Genomic DNA, 26,247 nt, shown 5'->3' with positions numbered 1-26,247 from the left:
GTGGCAAATGACAGAAAAAAGTTAAGTTGTGGGTGATTTATTGCCTCTAATGATGTATGTCATCAGGACCCTCTCTCTCCCACCCTCTTTCCCTTTATCTCCCCACTCCCCACTTTCTCCTCTGTTGGCTTCAGTGTAGAGACTCCACACACAGCTCCAGCTCACTTCTCCCCAAAGCAAAGAAAGGACACGCTCCTCTGACAGGACCAGCTGGAACTGTGGCTGAACAAAGCCCAGTGGCCCCAGGAAAATGCTTCTCTGGTACACAGAGGATCACCTGCCAGTGTAGGACCCAGTGTACCTGGGGGAGGAGAATAAGATGGGACTGAGGGTGAAGGAGGGGGCAACTTCCTAGATAAACACTGGCTAAGAGTTACCTGAAGGAAAAATAAGAGCTGGAGGACAAAAACAGCACTTAGCCACCACGGCCTGAACACTTGTCCCTATTCCAGAACTTATAACTGCATTCAATATTACATTTGCCCATAATATAAATTCAGCTGACAAACACTGGTTATTAAAAATTCCTGAGCAATTCAACCCACATTTTACTAACCTAAAAAGATTTCACTATTCCTATGACACAGACTAGAAGACTTTTTCTGCATTGACTCTCTTTATTCATTTCTTCAAAAAAAATATTGTTACTGTATTGAGGATACAATGAGAAGGAAAACTGTCCTCATGAAGCCTATAATCTCGCAGAGAAGGCAGCCAAGTAACACAACAATCACAAAGCAGGTGACAAGTACTTTAAGAAAATAACTCGTATCCATATTGTTGTATTGAGATAGAAAACGATAAAGCGAAAGTTTCATCACACTCCTTTATGACCAAACGTCGTTTTCTTTGTTAACACGACTAGCTGCCTCTCTGAGTTAGGATGTCAACTGGCAGAAATGTTATTTTGGCTGAAGTAATCTCAATGTTTCCCTGGCATAGCAGCAGAAGAAAAGGGATCTTCTTGCTTGGAGCGCTCAGTTTCAAAGCTGGAAGAACTCATGGATGTAACATCACAGATATTGGAAATCTTCACCTTCAGAGCACAAAAAGCAACAGATCACTTCACGTGAGATCAGCAGCTCCTATCAGTGGCTGGGTCTATCAAGAATAAAAAAAGGAGGAAGTGAGGAGATTAGCAATGTCTTGATTCCCACACCATTTAATCCCTTGTGCCACCCATACTTCCCACTTAGTCATCAGTTTCACTTATTTTTCTCAGGTTGATGTTTTGAACTTCTATCATGATCCCACAAAGTATATGACCTCTCAGATGTCACCTTGGCTGTGGACATCCTTTTCTCTGTCCATAGTGACATGGCATACTACTCGTCTTTCAGAATCTGCAGTAGGTGAAAAGGTTTGGGTGATACCCTTTTCTCAGGCAGAGAATAACAACACTTTCTTTTACTTGCTGCTCCAGCCTTGATCATGTATTTCAGGTTATTTAGGTTTTGAGTGATGGCAGTGGTTGCTGAATTACAAAGCTCATCAGAATTCTGATCTCTGCTTCTCACCTTGTTTTTAAAAATTTTCCTGTCGCTTATTAAAATCTTAGTTGTTGTTGTTAAGTAGCAACTGTGTTAACACTGAGTTAAAGAGACATCTAAAATAACTGCTCTGGATTATTTTGCTATCCCTTCTGCAGGAGGCACAGATGTGGTGCACTCAGGTGATCGAAGAGGCAATGGGTTCCATTGTAATTGCTGTGGGCCCAGCTGGGCTGACATTTTAATTTCTGTCTCTTTTGCGGCTTCCATTATCCTGGGGGCCAAGGTAAGAACGTGTCTGGAATCACAATTTGTGGAAGGTTAGTGAAATTCTGGAACAGGGCCAGGACCATTCAGTGCTTGGGATGGATTTCTTGGAGTCTCTCCAAATGTATGGGTTGTCCATTAGTGCCACGTGGCCAGACCTGAGTTTTGAATAGAGAGTTAAGACAAAATTATGCTTACAGCAGCCTGGTTGTACAATGGAAAAAAACAGAACAGAGGTGAGTGGTCTGGAGAGGGTTGCTTCAGTGCTTTAGAAAGCTAGTTCCACAGAGAAATGCTCCCTGGGTGTATAAAGGGTTTAGGGTGCTTAGAAAGCCGTTCTTAAATAAATATAAAAGATGAATTACAGGGAAAATAATGGCTAAGACTGAAAAGGCTCTGGTTTGGGGAAAATGTTCTGCCTCCCAAAAAGAAGGTAGTCCTATGTAATGAATAAAAGCATGGCATTCTGGTTCAGCCTGGGTGGGTGTCCCAGCTTCACCAGTTATCAGCTGTAAGACTTTGAGAAAGTTAACTTCTCAGAAAAGCAGCAGTCTTGTGAAGTTACGGTTAAATGAGGTAAGACATATAAGTGTTTAGCATAATGCCTGACACATAGAAAGTGTTATTTCAAGCCTTATAAGGAGACAATCTAAAATGTTATAATCCAGTGGCTTATAAGGTTTTGGGGTCTCAAACTACCTTGGAAATTTGATGAAAACTATGGATCCTTGTTCGTCAGGGGAAAAAATGCACATATATAAAATTTTTATGCACGGTTTTAGGGAATTCAAATATACAAGGAAGTACAACCATACACTTCAGGTTAAGATTTTTTGTTCTAGGGCTACACTCATTCCCAAAAGAGAGAATAAAGACATCAGTTTTATTTATTTTTTATATTTTTTGATGATTTATAATTATAGTCTCAACTTTTTAGAATTGGAAGGAATTTTATCTAGTCTAAAGCCCCCTCGACCCCTGCTTTTTAGGAATAATAATATTAAGGTCCTAGGAAAACTTGGTGTTTCAGATAAACAGGGAACTCTTTATCAATTTCACATTTCTATAATTAAAAAGCTTAATTTTCTCTTTATCAGCTACCCTTCATGTTCAAGATGCTCCTTAAAATTTAGTATATTTCTACTCCATTTTTAGTCCTGTTCTCTGAAATACATTTACAGCCCTCAGAAGCTCATGTTCATTCAAAGCCCATGGTATTTACAACGATCTTTTTTTTCCCTTGTGTATATTAATTAGCATATTAAAATCGACTCTGCCATACCTGTTTGATATTGTGCTATTTGGTGGAGAAGAGCCTTGCTGAAATGCGGTACTAGAGTAACAATTCCATCGGGCGGGAATTCAAATTAACAAAGACTTATCAGGCACCTACAATGGGACAGGCTCCATTCTGTGCACCTGGGATACATGAATGAAAAGAACTCAGACAGAGATGTGTGTCCTCAGGGAGCTTACAGTCTACCACGAACATGGTCTTTGCTTTTGGAAGGATTTGGCTGGGGTTGAGATTCTGTTCATGGGCAGGACCAGAGCTAATCTGAAAGGTTATTATCTACATGAATGTCACCCACGCCTCCATCACTGTTCCTCAAGGATACTTGCCTTCATTTGTTTCAACAATAGCTGACTCAGTACGGGCAGCACAAAACACAGAATGGCCAAAGTGTGCCTGGGCAAAATCCCACTATACCTTCCCCCTGGCCAGAGAATGAACCACATCAAGCAGCAAATAGGCCATGCTTAGGTAAGTCATCTCTAGGCTTTCCACTGCAAAAATAGTTTAAGCTCTTCTCCCTTGCTTCCTGGATACTTTGGGTGACTTTTGAGGGGAATGTGAACAAGAGAGCAAAGGTACCAGGGTTGGCAGTTTGCTCTAGTGAGAAGGGAGCAGAAAGTAGGGCTGATGATATGGGAAAGAGTTAGGTGAAATAAAAGGGATGGGAGATTGGAACATGAAAAGTTGGAAGTAGGTCAGATAAGTGACACGCCAAAGGCAAGAGACATTAAAAGGCTCTGAAAAATCATGTGATCTTGTTGAATCTGCTTCTGGAGAAGCAGAGGTGACACAAAGTTGGTGTAGCTAACATGTCACTGGGGTCCATGGGCTCTGAGGAATTCACCTAATCTCACTCTGAAATAGGGTAGAATGACGTCAATGAAGCCCCGAAGATAAAGAGCAAATAGAACCAAGCTGAGGGGGGCGCAGAGCTGGCAGGTGGAGCTAGAGCCGCTCTTCACCCCCAGGTCGTTGTCCTGTCTCGGGGCTCAGATGGCTGGTCTTCACTCTGAAGATACTTTGGGCAGCTCCAGGGCTACAGAAATTAGGCCACAAACACACCCAAGCATCTGCCTTCCCTTTGCTTTTTTTTTTTTTTTTTTTTTTTTTTTTTTCTTTTTGCGGTATGTGGGCCTCTCACTGCTGTGGCCTCTCCCGTTGCGGAGCACAGGCTCCGGACGCGCAGGCCCAGCGGCCATGGCTCACGGGCCCAGCCGCTCCGCGGCATGTGGGATCCTCCCAGACCAGGGCACGAACCCGTATCCCCTGCATCGGCAGGCGGACTCTCAACCACTGCGCCACCAGGGAGGCCCCCCTTTGCTTTTTCCACCTAGAAAAATCTTACTGCTGCTTGTTACCCTCCACATCCAGAACCTTACCCTTGTCTGGCTAAATCTACTCCTTAGTTCCTTGAAAAAGGGGAGAAAATCTTCTTGATGTTCTCAGGAGGATCCAACTCAGACTTTGCTTCAGGCCCTTTGTACCTGAGATATCACTGCACAAGCAACTAAGAACTATAGTGAAAAAGCAAAAATTATGTTCATGACATCTGAGGAAGGCGAAATCAACCTAAATGAGTTACATCATTTGTTCAAGAGAACAAAATCATTGTCTTATGAGGTGGTAATGCGGTGATTTCTTTCTCGTACACTCAGAATCTGCAAGCCGCAATATTTTTGTCAGATGAATCGCTTATCTCTTCCCCCAGTGAATGCTATGATAGACAACAGTATAAATATCCTGTAGCCTGGGCCCTTGGTTTTGTAAACAGCCATGAAATAAATAAGGCATTTTGCCTGATGACCAAGGCAGACTCATAAATAGGTTTCTATAAACAGAGGGCAATTGTAAAAGGCAAAGAGGAAAGAATCCATGGTTTGGTCCATGCTTTATATATCCTGCCCATTACACCTCCCAGAAGACCCTCTCAGCCCAGACCTATATTTTAAAAAAAAAAAAAAAAACAGACCTATTTATAGTATGGTTAGGTTCTTCTAGAGTCATACAGAATACATGAGGTATATTATCTTTTGTGATTTTGTCCATCTCCCTAAAGGTAGTTACCTCCTGTAGAGTAAAACTGAGAATCATCAGCTATTGGCTAGTAGGCAAAGTTCTTGATGGCAAGAGCCAAGGCACTCTATCTTAGGACTCCAACTCTTAAATGGGGATAATACATCCTGTTCATTAACTGGCAAACTGCAGTTCTTCAGTTAAAAGCTTAAGGAATGGGATTTCCCTGGTGGTGCAGTGGTTAAGAATCCTCCTGCCAGTGCAGGTGACACGGGTTCGATCCCTGGACCAGGAAGATCCCACATGCCATGGAGCAACTAAACCCGTGCACCACAACTACTGAGCCCATGCACTGCAACTACTGAAGCCTGCGCACCTAGAGCCTGTGCTCCACAAGGGAAGCCACTGCAATGAGGAAGAAGCCCACACACCAGAACGAAGAATAGCCCCTGCTTGACACAACAGGAGAAAGCCCGTGTGCAGCAATAAAGACCCAACGCAGCCAAAAATAAAGAAATAATTTTAAAAGAAAACTTAAGGAATGATTATGACTCACTATCTCTAGCTTAGCAAAAAAGATTTTGTTGGGAATTCCCTGGCAGTCCAGTGGTTAGGACTCCACTGCGCTTCCAAAAGCAGGGGGCTCCAGTTCAATCCCTGGTCGAGGAACTATGAGGAACTAAGATCCTGGAAGCTGTGAGGCATGGCCAAAAAAAAAACAGAATTTGTTGAGAGCAGGACACATATATCCATGTGTGTGGACGCATACACTCACCTAATGCACGTGAGAGCCCAAGTCCCAGAGAAGATGGTCCTTCTTCATCTTCATCTAGAGAGAGGTTAGAATGGGGGTTACATTGTGCTCATTTAATTTCTCCAGACACTTAGGTTCTTCATTTTCTCACAGGCTTTCTGACACAGAATTCTCTATCTTGTAATGTGATTGAACAGACTAACTAAAAGAAGACCAAAATGTACTTTGCGAACACAAGTGCAATAAAGATGCTTTGATGATCAACCTTGCATGTTATCAAGTACTTGAGGCCCTTTTAAATCAAAACAAACAGTGGTAAATGGCATCAGGGAACCCAAAACATTAAAATTCAAGTAAATTTCAATTGCTACTAAACAAATATATTATTGTTGTATGAAAAAAATTTTAAATAATAATAGCTAACATTTATTGAGTGCTCATAATAGGAGGGACACTGTTCTATGCACTTTACATAAATTTTTTCATTTAATCCTCAAAAAACCCTACAAAGGGGCTTCCCTGGTGGCGCAGTGGTTGAGAGTCCGCCTGCCGATGCAGGGGACACAGGTTCGTGCCCTGGTCCGGGAAGATCCCACATGTGACAGAGCGGCTGGGCCCGTGAGCCATGGCCGCTGAGCCTGCGTGTCCGAAGCCTGTGCTCCGCAACGGGAGAGGCCACAGCAGTGAGAGGCCTGCGTGCCACAAAAAAAAAAAAAAAAACGAAACAGGGCTTCCCTGGTGGCGCAGTGGTTGAGAGTCCGCCTGCCGATGCAGGGGACACGGGTTTGTGCCCCAGTCCGGGAAGATCCCACATGCCGTGGAGCGGCTGGGCCCGTGAGCCATGGCCGCTGAGCCTGCGCGTCTGGAGAGGCCACAGCAGTGAGAGGCCCACGTACCGCAAAACAAAACAAAACAAAACAAAAACTACAACCTAAGTACTAAAAAATGAAATTTGAAGAGTTTTTGAACAGCGACTTGATTATACAATACCGAGATAGAAAAAATTTCACCCGTACAAAGTTCTTAGGTAATACATTTCAGGTCACAGCTTAAGTTCCACTTGTGTAATATATTTCCATTTGTTTCCATTCCTCAGCATTCCAATTCCCCATAGACATGTGACTCTCTAGGTGTTCATGTCTTCTTGAAGAAACAGAAAATGCAAAGTGACAAGCCTTGAGTATACAGAAATAACTGTAGAGTTATTGCATCAACAGCAAGTCCAACACGACCACAACCCTTCTAGTATGGCCCAGGGAGAAGCACCACTTCCTTTAATTTCCCATCCACAAAGTTTCCAAAGGTGTGGCAAAAACAATCCTTGCTGGTCAGGTGAAGTACCTCCTTTATTTTCCAAGGTCTTAGCAAATCCTAAGAACTATGTTACCTACAAGATAGAGAATGGGCTCCAGGGTGGCTGAGCTCAGAATAAGCCCAATATAAATGAGAGAGAGAGAGATAAGGAGAAGGGGAAAGGGAAGAAGAAGGAGGAGGAGGAGGAGGAGGAGGAAGGGGAAAGGGAGGGTGGAAGAGGGAGAAAGAGGGAAAGAGGTGAGGGGAGAGGGAAGGAAGGGAGGAAGGAGGGGAGAGAGAGAAAGAGAGAGACTTAGAAAGGGAAGAAAAAGCAGCGGCTCCTGCAGAGACAAGGCACGTGAGGCACAGGAATGGAAACCAAGAATATTCCAGATCTATTCTGGTTAGCTGAGTTGAGCTCCTCCAAGGCTAGTGATTGGCCCTAAGGAAACAGATCACTTGTTGAGGCATGTTCCTCACCTGGCAAGTTGAGTCAAAGTAAAGCATTTATACCTGTTCATATTTATATGCCTGGTCCCCTTTGTATTTCATAAAGACCACCACAGTGATCTTTAACCTGCAAACTGACACAAAGCTGCCCTCATTCACTTTATCTTTTTCTTGACTACTTAGTTCTTGGAAACATTCAAGGACATTTAACTTTGATTTCTGTTTTTACTTTTTAAAAAAATCTTTTTGGGTCAAAAACTCTAGAAAATCATTAAACTGGGCCAGCAGGCATGAGGTCTGAATGAAGGATAAAGAGTGGAAAGAGAGAAAGCCTTTTGTCTCTCAAAGTTTTCTTCACAGGCAGTTGCTCACGTAGACACATTAGAATCACTTTGACATTAAACTTGGAGAGAAGCAGTTCGGCTAATAGATTACTGATCTCCATTCTCCAACTGGGAACACAAAACGTTCTAAAAAGTTTGAGAGCAGACTTTCTTGATGAAACGTATGCTTAATGAAACATAAAAATTTTCTGTGTGCAAAAATCAAAATGCGGTTTTCTGGCTCAGCGCATTCCAGTTCTTTCTTTTGAATGTCTGACTTTTCACATCCATTTACTAATGAGAACTAAGAGTAATACTTCATATTTGTAAGTGCTTGACAGGTAAGGAAAGGAAGATGGTTTTAGTCTCTTTTGATTGAAAGAAACAGGCACACTCAAGTTACTTCACAAAATTAGTGGTGGAAGGAGATTCAGATAGGGGTAGGGGCGGTTATAGGGATACATAGCAGGGACCAGAACTGGAAACACCCAGGATCAAAGGCACCTCTAAATACCAGTGTCTTAGTGTCTTCGCCTTCTTTCTGTGCATTTTCTCTATGCTTCTTTCCCAACCAGCTTCCTCAACCTTTACTCTCTATCTGTTCTGCCCCTTCATAGTTTTAGCGTCCATATGGTTCATGGCATCCTCTCACAATCCGACTTAGCTGCCAGCTGGCCTGGTGCCTTAGTTTCCAATTGCTGAATTTCCCAGAAAGGCAACTGATCGGCCCAGATCATCATTTTAAGCTAGTCCATCCAGATGGCTGGCCAGGTCACAGAATGTCTGCCTTCCAGCAAGCATCTACCGCTTGGTCCACTCATCTGAGACAAGGGGCAAACACACAGTATAGAGCACCACTGTGTAGAATGAGGCCACAAGCAGAAAGATTTCCTTAGAGGAGAATCTGGATGGGACAGGTTGAGATAAATATCTCTTGTTCGCTGGCAGATTATGTGGAAACCAGTTCATTCATCTTCTTTCTTAGAGGAGCTAATCTCAACCAATATCACAATGGACCCGGACCATCCTTGATACAGCATGTAAGAGGAGAAATGGCAACTTCTTTCCTCCCCCCTCTCCCTCAACTTTATCTCCATTACATCCATTACTTTACCTTCATGATTAACCAAGTGCCTAGGAATCATCAGACTTATATATCAAAACATTTGGCATTTCAGCTTAGAGTGTCAACAAAAGTATTTTTCACATCCCAGGATCATTTAGTTTTATTTTAGAGTAACATGCCAGTGGGCAATAAAATATTAGAATAGGGAATAATGCGTATTTCTTTTCCTACTCCCATAGCATAGAGCTCAGTAGGAATCCAACTACTGGAGGTGCCCACACTATATTTGGTGGATGTTGGGAGATCTAAGTCAGTGGACCTCACAGTTTGGTAACCTATCACAGAGAATTAGTTCAAAGAATATTTACAATATTCTGAATGTACAATGCCAAGGCAGGATTGAATAATACTATAAACACCGGCATCAAGCAAATCCGGGTTCAAATCTCAAATGTCTTGGAATAACTGTGACTTTGACCAAACTTTTAATCCCTATAAATCATTTGAAAAATGGAGATAATAATAACCATTTCATAGGCATCTTATAAATATTAGGTAAGATAATGTATATAGGATATTGCAAAGTGACTGGTACATAGTAAGCATTCAGTAAGTGATAGTGGTTGCTTCTATCACTATATCTATTATGATTATAGTATCATTACCATGGATGTTGTGGGGATTAGAGAAAATAGGTTAGAGATATGAGGATTACCTTCAAATACTTTAGAGTCTTAAGAGAGATAAAATGGATGTACCTCTTAGAAATGGTGCCTACATTTAACTTGCACATGCACGGATGGAACTCATCACAGTGATGGCCTGAGTGAGAAGTGTCAAGTGTGAAATAATGATGTTAAATGATATTCTTTAATCTGGAAAAATAAGTTAAATAGGGATAGTGCCTCTTAGAAAAAGAAAGGAGGATTGCTTCCACCATAAAAGTTTGTCTACTGTACTGTAAGAAGTCAGGATTCATAGGAGTTTTATAACTGGAACAGGAACTATATTAAAAGGAGAATTGAAACAACTAGATGAGAGTTGCAGATGGAAAGGACCTACTGGATGGAATATGGGGGAGTTACTGTCAGAAACAGTGGACACCCCGCCACTTGGGTTTCCATTTTACTTCCTCAGGGAGGCCTGGACCAGGTTAGATTCCCCTGCTCTATGTTCCCTTCCTGTGTTTTCCCTACTATAATACTCATTACATATTGGCATTACTTGTTTGAAGTCCATCTTCTCTGCTAGATTATCTGTTCTGTAAGACCCTGACTCTCATGTTTATCACTTTATCTCCATGGCTAGCCAAGAGCCTGGCACATGGTAAGTACTCCACAGACATATGTTGAGGAAATTAATGTGTGACTGCAGGAATGAATTGAGTAATGAACATGGAATTAAAAGGTGATTTCATTATATACTCTTCTGTATTGTTCTCTAGTATTTATAAGGGTTAATCCTATCCTCCTGTTGACATTGTAAATTGCATGGAGACACAGCAAGAATTCTGCATCATGTGTCTCCATCATTACCACTAAGGCATCCAGTTACAGGCATAAATGCTCAAAGGAGCTTTCTGAGTTCTTTGCTAATAATTCTCTTACCCTCTATTCTCCATTTTCTATTTATCTTCTACACCAATGCAGAGATTATACCCCAGTCTCACTGTTAGATTATAAACTTATCTTTTGTTATTTTTTGTCGCCAGAACTTACTACTTGCTGAGGGTCCAATAAATAAATGAGCAAATTAAAGACTATCTGTACAGCATGTATTTCACAGCATACTCTTCCAAAGTTGCAGCCTTCCAGAATCTTACAAGATGCTATTGTGATTCCAAGCTTGCAGCTCATGTGGGAATGCCAACATTTTATCTTTGAAATTGCTGTGTTTGTTACATTTATATAATTGTTGAAAGTTGCTTCTTGCTAACAAGGCAAATTTTACCTTTGCATGAAAATCATTTTACAGTTTTAAGACAACTTGGGAACTTTATTTGGTAAAAATATGTGTACTTGCTTTCCAGTTAACAAACTCTAATACATCCAACCATTTCATCCAACAAGCTTTTTCAAGCACCTCCTCTTAGGTTCCAAGTACTTGAAATACTCAGATGAATAAGACTCATCCCTGAAGATGCTCCAAGTCTGTATGTAATTGTCACTTTCAGAAGGTCTGAAAGTTGAAGTATAGACTGTTTCCTTCCAAGGGTCCCTTCAATCCCACCTCAGTTCTACATGTTGATTTCCTGCAAATCCTTCACAATAGAATACTGTGTCATCTAAGATACCTGAGTCTAAAAATTATAACTCTTCTGTGCTCTTATTAATTGGATTGTACTCCCAAACTCCTTCACTCTCATGTGGATTTTTGTGTTATTCACCCACTTTCCTTTCTAATGCCCAGACAGCCAGCATATTTCACAATGATCTTTCCTTAAAATATATAAAATTATTTCTCTATGTACATCTGAAAGAAGGGTATTGAGAACTGGGGAGAGTGAATTTAGATTATCAAGGAGATGAACAGACTCACAGAAGAAATAAGGGAACAAAGGAAAACCAAGGCAACTTTGGGGATTTTTGAGACTAGAGCTGCTTTTACTTTCTCCCTGCTTACTTGCAGAAATTCTCCTACTTCTCCTATCCTACTAATCCTGCTTGCACTAGATTCTCATGGAAATCCTAAGACAAAAGAAAGTCACAGAATTTTAGAGCTTGGAAAGGTCTTTGCAATTCTCAGACACGGATTAACCACAAATTTAATAAAATTTAAACTTTAGTGTCCATCACTAGAACTGGCCCCTTCCAAGGCCCTTGGAGAGGCCAGAGCAATGTGTTCACGTGGTCATATTCTCAATTAAATTTCAAAAGCAAGCTATTTTAACCATTATTGGTAAAGACCACGGTCTCTTTTCACTCAAGTTACCTCTTTCAAACTCTCCTTCATGCTGGAAGAATTGGGAAGCCATGTGTATTTTTGTTATTCTGGCTAAGGGAAAGTTAAGATGCAGACACCTTTAGCTTGGGTTTGGTGGGTTATATAGAGAGAGCAAGATCAAAGTCATTTCAGTGTGTGGTTGTTGTTTTGAGTTGTCCCAACGTACGAATGGGTCCTAGGAATATTTCTATCACCCACTGGGCCAATTCACATGCATCAGATCACAAAGATATAGGCTGGAGGACATTTCATGATGCATAACTATCCTAGGGCACTAGACTAGAGAAAAAAATTGAATTACTTTTCTATTTTCTCCATAGAAGATAACATTTCAAAAATCATTGTCACATGAAGAGGAAATCAAAATATACAGCCCAAAATATGTAGGGAAAAAAGTAATACAGGGTTGTGTCAGGTAGTTAATTAATAGAGATTTGTTATTTATTTGGATTTTATGATGTTTATAGTATTTTCAACTTTTTAAAGTTTATTGATTCTATTGATGATTTTAAATAAGTATTTGCTTTCATAAATAATTTTGCATCCATAGTTTTATATTATTTTATTAAGGAAGGTCCCCACGTTATATAAGCTTCAATTTTCCTACAGTCTGGATTTGTCCCTGACCCTACTTAATCACCCTTCCACATTTAATAAATAAGAAAACTGAGACCCAAAATCACATCGTTTGCAGCACTACTGAACTAAACCCTGGATCCTCTGACTTTCTGCCCATTGCTATTTCTACTACCCTACATTATCTTTTGAGAAGTACCTTGAAAATCAAAGATCTTCACAGAAAAAAAAAAAAAAAGAAAGAAACAAAAAAGATCTCCTGACCACAGTATATAATAATAGTAAATATTTACATAGCATTTCTTATATGCTAGGCATTGTTTTACAGTGCTTTACATATAGCTCATTTAATCCTCAAAAAAACTCTATGACTAAGCTAATATTAATATCCTCTTTTCAGATGACAAAAATCGAGACATAGAAAAGTTAAGTAACTAGACCAAGGTCACACAGTATGTAGAGAACATAACATCCTTTGTATTGTGGCAGCTAGCAGCAAACATTTTCTGAGGGCTTGCAATGTTCTAGTCACTTTGCTGAACACTACAGTGCATTAATCTCATTCAATCTTCACAATCACTCTTTGAGGAGGTAGCATTATAACTCAGTCTTACAGATAAGGAAACTGAAGCCTAAAGACAGTAAGTAACTTGCCCAAGGTCATATATCTAGTAAGGGGCGAAGTCAGTGCTCAAATCCATATCTGACTCCAGAGCCCAGGCTCTTAGTCTCCGTGTGATAATGCCCATCAAAGAAAACACTTTCATGGTCCTTCTACTATTGCCACATTCCCCTTCCCTTTCTCCTAAAGCTACAATTAGAATGGGGATGCGGGCAGACTTAGATTAAGGAGTGGGGTGAAGAATGTAAAGGACATAATAGTCCCTTCTTAGACAACTGTCCTTCCCATTGTGTACACACCCCCCCACACACACACACACATGTCAGGGTACCTAGCTATCCATCATGATATTCCTTTTTTTAAATATATTTTTTTATTGAAGTATAGTTGATTTACATATCATGATAATCTTTACAATTGACCCCTTTCCTCAACGTTTGCTATAGCCAAGAGATGACAAGTTTCTTTTCAATTCATATTCTATAATAAAGTTAAGAGGGACAGTCAGCAGATCAGTAATTTAGGTATTTAGGTGCTGGAGAAAGTTTATAGAGGTGGCGAATCCTTACAAAGATCAAGAAGATAATGTAAATAAAGTGGCAAAATAGAGCCCAAAAGAGTGACAGAGATGTTGGTAAACTAGAAAGTGCATGTCCAAACCCAGATAGCAGGTACTTGGTTCCAGCAGATGGTTGCCATGTGGCAGTATGAGTCCAGTGTGATCAGATCTGACAAATTTTCAAGAGACGCCAGAAATCTAGATTTGGGGAGGGGGGCAAAGTCTCCTAAATTATAAATATTTAAAGTAATTCAATGTTTAAAAAGCACTGTGCTGGCTAACATCTTGCAGGCCAAACAAACAACAACAAACCTACATCTGAGGGCCTCACTCGCCTTTGCAGTCTGCTTTACATGGGGTTAAATGCAGGAAACTCTGAAATAGGAAGTTAGAAGAGAAAGCCCACAAAATGTTGGATGTTGGTGGAATATTTGTTCTTTGAAAAATGAGCTTTAGTAAGAATAATTTTCTCGGTGGAGGTGGGCGATAGAGGGGGTGGGATGGGAATGGGCACTCAAGCAGTGGCCTTTTTGGATCAGATCCTCTTAATTTCTCCTTTGGAGTAGTACTGGTCTTGGGCCCCGGGAATCTAATTAACAGCTCAAAGGGAGCAATCAATTTATAATTGTGTGAAGTACAAATTCCTTTGTGCACAAAACAAATTACAGTATTTGCAAATTTGTAAATAATGCAGTACTTTCCCTGAAATCCAAAGGCTCTGGGTGCCCCCAGGGAAAAGAAAAAGAAGTCTGAGGAGGCAAAAAGTTAGAAAATGACCTATTGTCTCAAGAAATGGAATTTTAAAAATATCTTTAGTAATTGATTTTTTTCAATCGAATCCTTATTTAGGAACTATAAAGGGGCCCGTTCTTAGGTCAGTAGAATGAGAATATCTAGAGAAGTAAACAGTTTCAAGTCCAAAGGTCACAGCACGTTACTAACAGGGTATCTTCTTTCAAAAGCGCCGAGCATAAAAATGTGCCTCAGCCCTCCCTCCCTACACCCTTGGTTTGTGGTAAGAAGTTTCATTTTATAAAAGAGATAGCAAGTCCCAGTTATGATCATTATGTACAATGTCAGAGAAGGAATTGGTGACAGATAAGGACACGAATCCAATCTCTGCTTTGCAACAATAGTTGTTTTGAGCCATTCAATTCACAAATATGTATTGGGATCCTTTTATAAGTTCCTGTAGCTGTTATTAGAGATTCAAAAGTGATGTTCTAGAAGAACTTATGGTGTACTGAGGAAAGTCAGAGTGAAAACTCCTTATTTTCTCCAAGATTTTTTAAGCATTTCTCTTAAAGTTGGTTGAGCTAGGAGTTGGGAGTGAATAAGTGAATGTAGTCCATCCCTGCCCTTAAGGGGTTCACCAGTCTAATGAGAACGTAGAATTTGAACCAATCATTTCAGTATTGAGCTTGATGCTAAGGAAGAGGTATAGGAAAGCACTCTGGATGCTTTGGCAAGTGCTTATTTCTACCGGGAGATCTTTCAAAGAGAAAGAGATGGAGGGCATTCGAAGTAGAGGTAAGTGGACTATTGACTGGCCTTCCGTAGGAGGACAACAGATCAGATTTGTGCTTTCAAATGATTCTCTCCCCTGTGCTCTTGTTCACTGTGAGTTGGTTGCAAATTGGTTAAACCTTTCCACAAAATATTTTAGCAAATTGCATCAAAAGCCTTAAAACATATTCATATCCTTTAGGTTAGAAATTCCATATCTAGGAATAAAAGATGCTGCCAGAAACTTATACATGAGGAAGCTTATCAGAGCATTATTTATAATCATGAGAAACTGGAAACAACCTACATGTTCCATAGTGGAGTAATGGTTAAATAGTTTACGGTACATCCAAGCCATGTGATTTTATGCACAACTAGGAAAAAAAAGTCACATTAAAAAAAAATAGTTCAAAACAAGCAAAAACTATTTTTAAATGATGTAAAATGTTTAATGAAGTGTCATTCTCATTTTGTAATTAAAAAATTAAGTAGTGCTCCACATTGGTTGTTAATTTTCACCCAGATCTTACTTTCCTAAAGTTCTTTCTTGTTTTAGATCAGCCAGACAACAAAAGGGGCGGAGTTTTTCCTTGCTCTGTACAAAGTTCAAAGAATGGGCTTTTGTTTCCTTCCCTCTTAACTAACAATGCGATCCAGGATTTGCAAGTCACTTATTCTCTAAGTTACAGTCTCCTTCTGGTATCCAGGCTAGCTGGGAAAGAAAGGGAGGTCAGGTGAGGAATGGAAGAGAAAGGAAGGGTCCAGAAGTTGAACATTACCGTGAGAGGGGAGAAGAAGGCTGATGGGACTGAGGGTGTGAGAACCAGAAGAAAGGGTGGTCATTGTGTATTGAGAATGAGTTACTGGGCTGGAGATTTCAGGGGTGGGACACAGACACATATATCGTGGTTCAATAGAAGAAATGTTACAGTGCAGTACATGGTTGACTGCCAAATAAATGACTGTATAGACAATGTTATAACAGTTTGGAGGATTTGGTGGAGAGGGCCATCATTTGGTCACATACATGTACATGACCATGGATCAATGAAGAGATTCCTCTAAAACCTCCTTTTAGCAATCTTTGTTAGAGGGTATAACTGTATAGGGCTGGCCTCTCTTGGCCTCCCTCTTGAGAGATTTAGTTATGGAAGAACTTAAAGGACTTCACTGTGAAAGAATTTTAGTTATTAAATAGAAGGAAAGGATATAAAAAGTATATGATAGAAAATAATTTGAAGTTAAAATACTGTTTGAGAAAACTCAGTCTCTGCACAAAAATTCACTTCATCCTTCAATTTCTCCTTTCCTTTAAAATGTATTCACATAAAATCTGCTTTACAAGCCGGGAATATAACTCAAGATATTTACCACTAAATGGGGACACCTATGTGTTTCAGTTCTTAGGACAACTGAGACTTCCTTTCTCCCTGGATTTCTTGGTTCTCTGCGTTGAAGTATACATAGTAATTTCTCCCTTTGCTGAATCTTCTTGTTTTACAGTTTCTTCTAACTGCATGTTATACACCTTTCCCATGCCATTGCTATTCTAGGCTCTATAAATCTGCACAGCACCAAGAGAACTTAAGCTATCCCTAGTTAAATGGATCAACACATTTACCCAACCACATAACTTAGACCCTTTGGGGGGTTTCCAGTCTATTTTAATCTATTTAAACCTGACACTGGCAGATTTCCATTTCCTTTGTTCCTTGTGTAGACTTGGTTTATGCCTGTTGGTCTCTAAAAGGGACAGAGGAGGCAGCTGTCGAAAAATGAGGAGATTGGCAGTTTTAACCACACAATTTGGTCTAATAGCTTTGATATGCTAAACTTGCTAGCTCCTCCAAGTGTACCTTTCTGATTTTGCATCACAACACTACACTGAATCCCTAAGGAAACCAGGGTAGTTTTTTAAAAAGAAAGGGAAGAAAATAAAGAAATGCAAACCAGTGAAACCGTTCTTTTAAACCATCTCCACAGATTCATTCTGCCAACTGCAGGCCTTCACAAATCCTCGTACACCAGAGACCTTTAAAAAAAGAGAAGCAGAGAATACCGATCGTGTTCTCAACAGCAAAAACAGGTGATGTCATAACGCACAGTCCTATGTGGTCCCGGCCAAGGCCGGGTGGGGAGCTGGGGCGCCAGTGCGCACGGAGCTGCGCGCCAGTGGGCAGAGCAAGTTATCTCCGGGGTCCGGAGGACACCGGTGAGGACCGGGCACCAATCAGGTTCTCGCTCGGAGCCTGCCTTTGTTCTCACTGGGGCGCAGGTTTCGGGGCGTCTCGCGTTGGGAACCAGCATTCGACTAGCATGCGCGCTGCTAGCTCCTCGGGAGACCTGGCTCCCCCACTCTCCTGTCCCCCACCCCCTGCCAGCCTGAGCTTTCCCCAATTGCATCTGCCTTCTCTCCCCAGAGCGTGAACGCCAAAATCCTAAATCCATTTTTAGCTTCGGAAGAGGCAGGTCCAGCCCAACAGTTTTAAATGGCAATTTGTTCTCTGAACCTTCGCTCCCAGGCAGAGCTCCATGCTCTGCGTTTATCTAACCAGCTGCCTCAGAAGGACTTTTGGGTGGAAGACAACCCTGTCTCTTTGGCCTTTCCGTGTTGGACAAATAAAGGAATTTTCGTTGCTGAGAGACTGCGAGAAGGGGCTTTAGCTTTAGATGGAGGAGGAAACCACTCACCCACAGGTTTTGTGTCTTTTCTTCCCTCTAACTTGATTAATGGTGCAAATATACTTAAAAACATCTATCCCCTACCCGCTGCCGAAGCCTCAGGTAACTGGTCTTTTGCAAAACAGGGCTCACGATAAATGATGCATAAAGTTCTTTGAGATCCTTGGATGCAAAGTGCTACGTGATTGCAGTCTTCTTTACAGCTAAGCTAAGATTTTGGTTAAGAGAAAGCCCAACCACTGCCCTGACGGTAAGAACGTTTCAGCTCCCCCCACCCCCACCCCCACCCCACCCTCTTTCTCAAGAAATCAGGAAATATTTAGCTCAGTCTTAGACCCACTAGCGAGCTCTAGCTCCCAGTTATTTATCTCATTCCCTCACCATTTCTGCAGAGATCTAGACCAGGGGCTGTGCCTTGTCTTAGGGGAGGGGCTGGGCTTCACGGGGTTATTTGCATATGACACACCCTCTTCCTCCTACTGGTGGAGCAGCACACTGTATTCCCTCCCACCCCACTACCTAACTAACCCGCCATCTCCCTTCAGTTCGGAGCCTCGGAGACAAACTTAACTTGCCCAGAGATTCAAGGCGTCTTCGGCCTCTCTGATTGGCCGATGCAGCTCCCAGCCGGGCTCTAGTTGCTCATTGGCTGTGGGCTAGCGCCCGGGGGGGGTGGCTGGAGCGGTCCGATTGGCGGGAGGGGGCGGTGCCCGAGCGTGGAGGTGGTGAAGGTGGTGGGGAGGCGGGGGCGGGGCCGCACTGAGGCGCTGCTGCTGCGGCGGCGGCGGCGGCGGCGGCGGCGGCGGCGGCGGCGGCAGCGGCGGCGGCAGCGGTGGCGGCTGCTCGTCCTAGCCTGGCGGGGGCGGGGGTCTGGAGGATGGGGGCGGGTGGAACAACGGGCCGGTGAGGAGCAGCCGCCACCGTCTCCGCCGTCGCTTCGACAGCCGCCGCGGTGATCGCTTCGGGCAGCCGTTCGCTTTCGGGGCGTCGCCTCCCATCCCGACATCCCGCCCGGAGGACGCTGAGGCTGAAGCGCGGCCGGCGGCTGGGGGACGGTCCGGCCCCTCAGCTGCGCGGGCGGCCGCAGTGACAGCCCGGCCCCAGCCCGCCGCCCGCCCTCGCCCTCGCCCTCGCCCTCGGTGCCCGCAGCCACGATGAACCGGGGCAGCAGCAGCCCGTCGTCCGCCGCCAACTACCTGCTCTGTACCAACTGCCGGAAAGTACTGCGGAAGGTACGGGCTCGGCCTGGGGTCCGGCCCGAAAAGGGCGCTTCCTGCCGGCCGCGGCTCGGGCTGCTCGGCCCCGGGGCGCACTCTTGGAGCAAGGCTCGAAGGGATCCCGGGGCACCTTCCCTACGCCGAGACCCATAAAGGGGGCATGGGTTGAGAGTGGAGGGTTTAGCCTGCTGCTGCTTTTGATCTCTGCCGGGACAGACGCTAGTCCCTAGGGGTTGGGGATTTGGGGGCGCGGGGGTGGCGGGGGGGCCTGTGGTCTGTTCCTCCGTTCACCTCCTTACCTTGCCACCCCCGGCCTGCTCCCAGGGCGGAGGGAGGGACGGACCTGTTCGATCCTCCTCCCAGTGCTCTTGATGGAGGTCGGTGTGAAATCAGAACTGCCTGGTCTGGTCCAGAGGAACCTGGCTCCCTCTCTGCTGTGCCTAACTCTTGCGGGTGTTGTTTTTGTTTATTCGGTTGCTTCTGCCTTCCTTGCACGCTTTCCCCTAACACTCCCTTTTTACATTCTTTGGATGGTCGTCTTGTGGCTGCAGTTCGATCCTGAAAGGAACTGGTAAAGCAGCTTGAACTTTATGCCCATGGGAAATGCTATTCGACGTTACAGTTTCTCAAGCTGGGGTTGGGGGAGGTGGAGACTGAGGTGGACGTGAGTTATCCCTTTTTAGCACTTACTCATCCCCAGCCCCCCCGGTGTTGCTCCAGAAAAATCAGACGCACAATCAGCTTATTGCTTCCCAGAGTGACAGAAAGTTTACTCCAGTATTGTTTAGCTTACTTGGCTTAGTCGCTCCGTTAAGGGGGGTGGGGTGAGGGGGCTGTGAAAAGATGTCGTTTTAGACCGAGAAAAGCTTTTAATCAGACTTTAACATCCGCCACTGGGTAATATTATAATCAGTTTATTTTTCTCGAGACTCTATTTTTACATTTCATTAAGTGGAAACAGTAGTTGAGGTGCTTCTGTTTGTCCAGTACAAATGAATTAAAATTGCTGAGCTGTGCAAATGCGTCGGGACTGAAAGACTAAGATGAATACGGCACCGTTTTTAGTCAATTTCTCTAAATACAGTTCAATTGGGATTGTTCTTTATATATTAAAAAAAGAAAGAAAGAAAGAAAGCATGTAAGTAAGCAAGCCCAAATATTTGCGCTCTTTGTCCAAAAACTGTTTTTCTTCCTCTGTGGGTCAGGCCAAGTGCCAATCAAAGTTGTTTTTCAAGCCTCTTTTCCCTGCAGTAGGGCTGCTGCTTCCCCCCCGCCCCCCCCCCCATTTTATTTGAGAGCACGAAGAAAGCAAAGGGGTTGCATATTTGAAGTTAATCAAACAGTGAAATATGCCTTAAATTGTGTTTATCGGATATGTTTTTCTTGAAACAGATTTTTATTAAATGTGCATGTTGAGTATGTGCAGTTATTTTTTTCCATAAACTCTGGGATCAAATTACAGTTGATACTTGCTCAGCTCATTGTAGGGCAGCTCGTGAGAAATGTAATGGATCAGAAGCGCAGAGGAGCTTAGTTGAATGTTAACTCTTTCACTTCTGGGCCAGATGGCATCTGAACTTAGCCTTTTAAAAAATGATGATGATGATTTTCCAACTTTAAAAGTGATGTTATGTCTTTAACATGAAAAAAAGTGTTGTTGAGACATGTTTGATTAAACTAAAGCCTGGTTTAAAAAAAACAGCTAATTTTTTTTTAACTGAATAAGGGAAAAACGAGCTGTATTGACTTGGATTTTTTTTAATGGCTCTGGCAATTTGGTGGACTAATTAAATTTTTGGAGGTAGTATTAAGTTTCAAAATCTATTTTTCTTTTGAGAGAACCATGGCTGTGGATCCATGACCCTTTGCTAGCTTTCAAGACATCTTTATATCTTTCTCTTAGCTTTTAAGAAACTATTTCTATCTACCTAGAAGGAACATCCTCATTTCTAGCTATTATTAAAAGACAGAGGTAGTATATGGAAAATGGATATTCACCATTTTCATATCTTATAATTGCTGTGCACATCTCTGCTAATTCCCAGTTTTTAGTAACTCCAAGGTATTTAATATTGATTCATGCAGTAGCATGAAATAACTTTAGATGGAAATGGGATTGTTTGAGCCAGTTATGGCATGACTTGGCAAACATTTGTAGCTTTTTAAGAGTGCCTTAAGTGCTCTTAAAAGATATCAAGTGTTTAGCATTTTAAGTTCTTCATCATTCTAAAAATAGCATGTAAGAGTTTTCTAATAAATGGTTTTCTTTTTGATAGAAAGTATATAACTCTAAGCAAAATTCATCTATAACGCTCAAAATGGGATTCTCTGGATTTATCTTGTGTTTTCCACTTAATAAAGTGTTCAGTAATAACCATGTGAGTCGCAGCATTTTGAATTTTAGTTCAGTGCAGTTCATGATGGAAGAATGAAAATCATGCACATCCAGTGTGAATTACTCTTTGCTGTTATAATCCTCATTAATGATGGGGGAAGTGTTACCTTTATTTATGTGGCATGACACCTTTTTCTCTAAGTGGCTTAATTTATGCAATGTATTGAATTTGGGGGGAACTTCAAAAAGAACTGGATTCACCTTCAAAGAAAATAATTTGGTTCAACCCAACATCTGAAAATTTAATTGTATATTGTATGAGAGTTACATTTATTCTTAGAAGTACCTTCATAATTTTGATTCAGCGTCTTCCAAAAAAAAGAGACTTCTTCACGTATTAAATATACCTAATTTGGTAACCTTAGGTCAGTAAAAAGAACGGAGAGGTAAACCACATAGGGAAAGAAATGAACAAACAAAACTCTCCTCAAATCTATAACTCTTACTTATTCTAACTTGCTCTGTTATCAAAAATAGTTCAATAAAGGTTTTAATAAAAGAGGAAATGTTTCTATTTACTTTGGAAAAGTTAATGAGTTGTGAAGTGTAATACATTTTACTTGAAGAAATTCCACTGACAACTAGATAAATTTCAAAGTGGAGTGCCAAACTGCATTAAGAAAGGTAGGTAACTCTCAGTCCACTCGTCTTCCAATAAATAAAAGGGTGCATATTACAATATATTTTGAGTATTGAGCAGTTAGTGCTACAGAAGTGAATAAAACTCTGCACTTTGTTTGAGGATTTACCATTTTATAATTCTTAATACGTTTAGGTAGTTCCAGTGATTTATCTTTGTTGGATATTGCACTTTTTCACCTTTGCTTATATGATCGCTTATTTTGACAACTTTTTGATGAGTGAAGAGACTGGGAAAATAAAATGGAAAATATTACTTTAAGCCATATGAACCTCATTTTTATAGTCAAACTTGTCAGTTAATAGCAGTTTTATATGGTTCAACCAGAAGAATGGTATTGCTTTGACTGTGGATGAGTAGCTGTATTTTTCTTTGGTTAATCAAGTTTCTTATGTACATATTTTTGATTGTCAAAATTAGTTTTTTTATTTAGTTTTTTCTGAAAATGAACTAGACAGAGACCAAGCAGTGAATTTATGACAGCAAGCCATTAGGCAGTGGTTTTCAGACTGCTTTTTACGGAGCCCTAAGATGCTTCAGTGTTCAAAAGTACTTGAGTTGGATTAAATTTTAAGTACTTTTAAAAATTATAATTTAAAAATACAACCACCCGAAAATCTTTTGTTACAAGCTTATTCTTGTGCAGGCCTTGAATTAAAATTTATTCTGCTCCCTTTGTACATATATTTGAACATTTTTGTTAATAAGACATTGATCAGAAAGATTGTCATTGATTATGAAGGCACTGGCCTTTAAAAAAACTTCCTTCCTGTGCATATCTACTCATGTTCAGTTTTCACTTGTGAGAAAAACTTATCAGTAATTGTTCATTTATAACTAAAACACTTATAAAAATGCTTTTGTGTATTTATGTGTTTCATAGTTCAGATTCAATGTAAGGTTTCATTTGTAAAGGGATTCTACTGCTTCTATAACCTCCCCACCACCAAATAAATAAACTGCTAAAATATAACTGCAAATGTAGTGATACTGGGAGTCACAAGATATGCTCATCATTAGGTCTTTGATAGGTCTTTGAATTTTGGGCAAGTTAGTTAACTTCTTGCAGCCTAGTTTTCTCTGTAAAATGTACATCATTTCTACTTGCCTTGCAGGTTGCTGCATAGCTAGAGAGAGGTAATATGTGTTAAAGTACTTTATAAGCCATAAAGTACAACTACAAATATAAGAAAGACAAGTCTATGTATTTTCCCTATTCCTAGAATAGGTCTTTTGTATGTTGTGGCAATATATTTCAATACATACAGAGTAATTTGGTTAGTCTTCACTTTTCTGTCTTGTCTAATTATTGCCTGTAAGTGAGAGATAAAGATATTATGCTTTTAATTAGAGTGATCAACATACTGATTTTTATTTGCATATTCTACCCCTCCCCCTCCTTAAATAGTAACCCAATGCATTGATTTTGACGTTTCAAATAATTCAATAAAATAAAATGGCCTTTTGGACACCTCAGCAGATGAGGGATATTGGTATTAAGTTTGAAAAGACTAAGAGTTAAGGATGATTGTGCTTAATAGAAGTTGGGGCAAATCTAGGGTAAAGCAAAGAATGTTTAATTATTTTAATTTAGGAGAAGAGCTTGGAAGTAAAAACATGTCTCAATCTTTTTCTCCTGATCTCTTCATCCTCTTTTTCCCCTTTGAAGGGACTGGGTTATAACTTATGTTTGGGTAGACCTTCACAATTTTTACAGTGCTTTCACATTATCAGTTGATTCTCATAAACTGAGAAAATTTTAAAGGCATGGACTCTGTCATACAACTCGTATGAAGTCCATTTAATTCTTAATACCGCCTCTGTAATAAGCTAAAAACTACATTCAGATTGTCCCCTGTAGTATTGAGGCCATCAGGGAATATCCATCCACCCCACCCCCCAGCTTCAGCATCTGTGGAATGCCTATAGGTACCTAAAACTCTCCAGGTAATATTAGTTGGAAATGTGACTTTTAGCCACTCTTTGACACATTATTGCAGATCAACTGGTGGGGAAGGAGAAGAGTTAGCTTGGCTATTTTTATTATCTCTTTAACAGTAGTTTGGTTAATTCTTTAACAAGGTAAAGCACAGTTCTCAAATATGATCTTCAGACCCTGGGAGTATCCAAGACCATTTCAGCGGGCCTGGGAGGTCAAAACCATTTTCATGATCATACAAGACTTTATTTCTTTTTTCACTGTGCAAAAGCAGTGGAGGTAAAACTGTGCTGGCCCCTTAGTGTAACTCAAGGTAGTGGCAACAAACAATATTCACTGTTAAATTTTGTTAAATCCTGACCCTTGAGTGATGAGAAGTATACTATGTGATCCTACTGCATAGTAATCTGGTGGTCTCTAGGGAAAGAATCTGTGCAGTTGTTTTAGTTGCAGGCTAAACTAGCCACTTTTAAAATGAACCCCATTTTTACTTAAAAGAACACCTGTTAGGCAAACTTTGGTTTGGCAAACTTGGGTATTTGATAACAATTTTCTTAAGATTGAGTAATGTGACCCTGAAAATTTAAGGAAAAACACTGACAGTATTTATTGCCAGTGATAAAATTCAAGCTTTCAAGGAATAATTCGAATTTTGGAAAATGTATATCTGTCACCATTAGCCTGAAAGCTTCCCAGTTCTTAAAGGTTCTCCTTTTGAGAGCAAGCGTGATTAATGGGTGTGATTTTTTTTATAGTATATTATATTACAAAATGTGTCAACGTTTGGAAGATCTGCATGACTCAATGAGCCAGTATCTTTTAAATGACCAATGCATGAAGACATTGCTACTCAGAGCCTTTCTTGCCTTTTCAGCTCAGAACCAACCAATCAGAGCACGATGGACATAATCTTTGCCATCTGACCATTCTTTTTACCACTGCCAATGAATATTGTCAGTTGTTTTCCTTGAATTTTCAGAATCACTTGACTCATTTTTGAGAAACTGTTTATCAAAATCATGCATGGGTGAAAAATCCATTCAAAATACAACATAAACAAATGAATTTTAATATAATATAGAAAGTTAAGTTTCCTGATTGGGCTTCAGATTCCACATTGTGACTCACCTTTCAGAAGCTCTACTTGTCAAGTTTTAGTGTAGTATCAAAGCAGAATATTCACAATTATCTCTTGCATTGTCCAACTAAATATCTGTGTGAGGCCAGATTTTCCTTCCATACCTTCAATCAAAACCTATCACAACAAATTGAATACAGAAGCGGATATGAAATCCAGCTGTCTTACATTAAACAGACATTGAAGAGATTTACAAAAATGTAAATCTCTTCTGTTTCTTTTGTTTTGAAAAATAAAATTATTTTTTATAAAAAAACATGTGCCATGATAACATGTAGTGGATTTGTTATTATTTTAAGTGAATTAATAGACATTCAAAAATTTCTGTTTTAACTTCTACACTAAATCCAATAGTAAATATTGACAGTTATACCGCACACATAAACAGAAGCTCTTTGGGGACCTCAAGAGGAGGTCCTCTTTGGAGTTCCAAGACCAAAACATTTGAGAACTGCTGAGCCAGAGATCCTGACAGCAGTGTATGTTGCATATACATGTAATTCTCTAGAGTGTCTATGGGGGAAATAAAAGACTAATATCACTGGCAGAAAATGTAGATAAACCCAACCCAGTCATCTCTGTTCTATGTGGGGATCACTTGCAGATGCTGCCTAGCACCTTTCAGTGACATCTTAGAAGCTTATCTAGCACCACAATACAGATGGTCCTTGATTGAGGACTTACAATTTTTTGACTTTATGGTGGTGCAAAGGTGATAGGCTTTCAGTAGAAACTGTATCTTTGAATTTTGATCTTTTCCTGGGCCAGTGATATGCTTTATGATGCTCTCTTGTGATGCTGGGCAGCAGTAGCAAGTGGAGCTCCTGGTCTGCCATGTGATCATGAAGGTAAACAGCCAATTCACTTACAACCATTCCAGACACATACAACCATTCTGTTTTTCACCTTCAGTACAGTATACAATAAATTCCATGATGTATTCAACACTTTATTATAAAGTAGGCTTTGTGTTAGCTGATTTTGCCCAACTGTAGGCTAATGTAATTGTTCTGAGCACATTTAAGGTAGGCTAGGTGTATTAAATGCATTTTTGACCTAGGATATTTTTGACTTAAT

At 40.8% G+C, this 26,247-nt stretch overlaps 1 protein-coding gene and 1 long non-coding RNA gene across 2 annotated transcripts in view; one reads left to right on the top strand and one right to left on the bottom strand.

Annotated features, from left to right (window-relative positions):
- Nucleotides 1-635: 635 nt before the first annotated feature.
- LOC308619712 lies at nucleotides 636-19,785 on the bottom strand. The gene is made up of 4 exons (XR_014016221.1): nucleotides 19,358-19,785; nucleotides 17,110-17,191; nucleotides 5,843-5,896; nucleotides 636-1,101 (listed from the first exon to the last, which is right to left on the bottom strand). It is a non-coding gene; the product is annotated as an uncharacterized lncRNA (long non-coding RNA).
- SESN3 (sestrin 3) overlaps nucleotides 18,804-26,247 on the top strand; it is a 74,905-nt gene continuing 67,461 nt past the window's right edge. The window contains exon 1 of the mRNA XM_081238786.1: nucleotides 18,804-19,073. Coding sequence (XP_081094912.1) covers nucleotides 18,996-19,073 — 78 coding nt within the window. The 5' untranslated portion in view covers nucleotides 18,804-18,995. The remainder of the gene's footprint in view (nucleotides 19,074-26,247) is intronic.

The sequence above is a fragment of the Mesoplodon bidens genome, assembly GCF_964165515.1.
Source record: "Mesoplodon bidens genome assembly, chromosome: 7".
Lineage (NCBI taxonomy): Eukaryota > Metazoa > Chordata > Mammalia > Artiodactyla > Ziphiidae > Mesoplodon > Mesoplodon bidens.
This window is presented reverse-complemented; position numbering and strand designations above follow the sequence as displayed.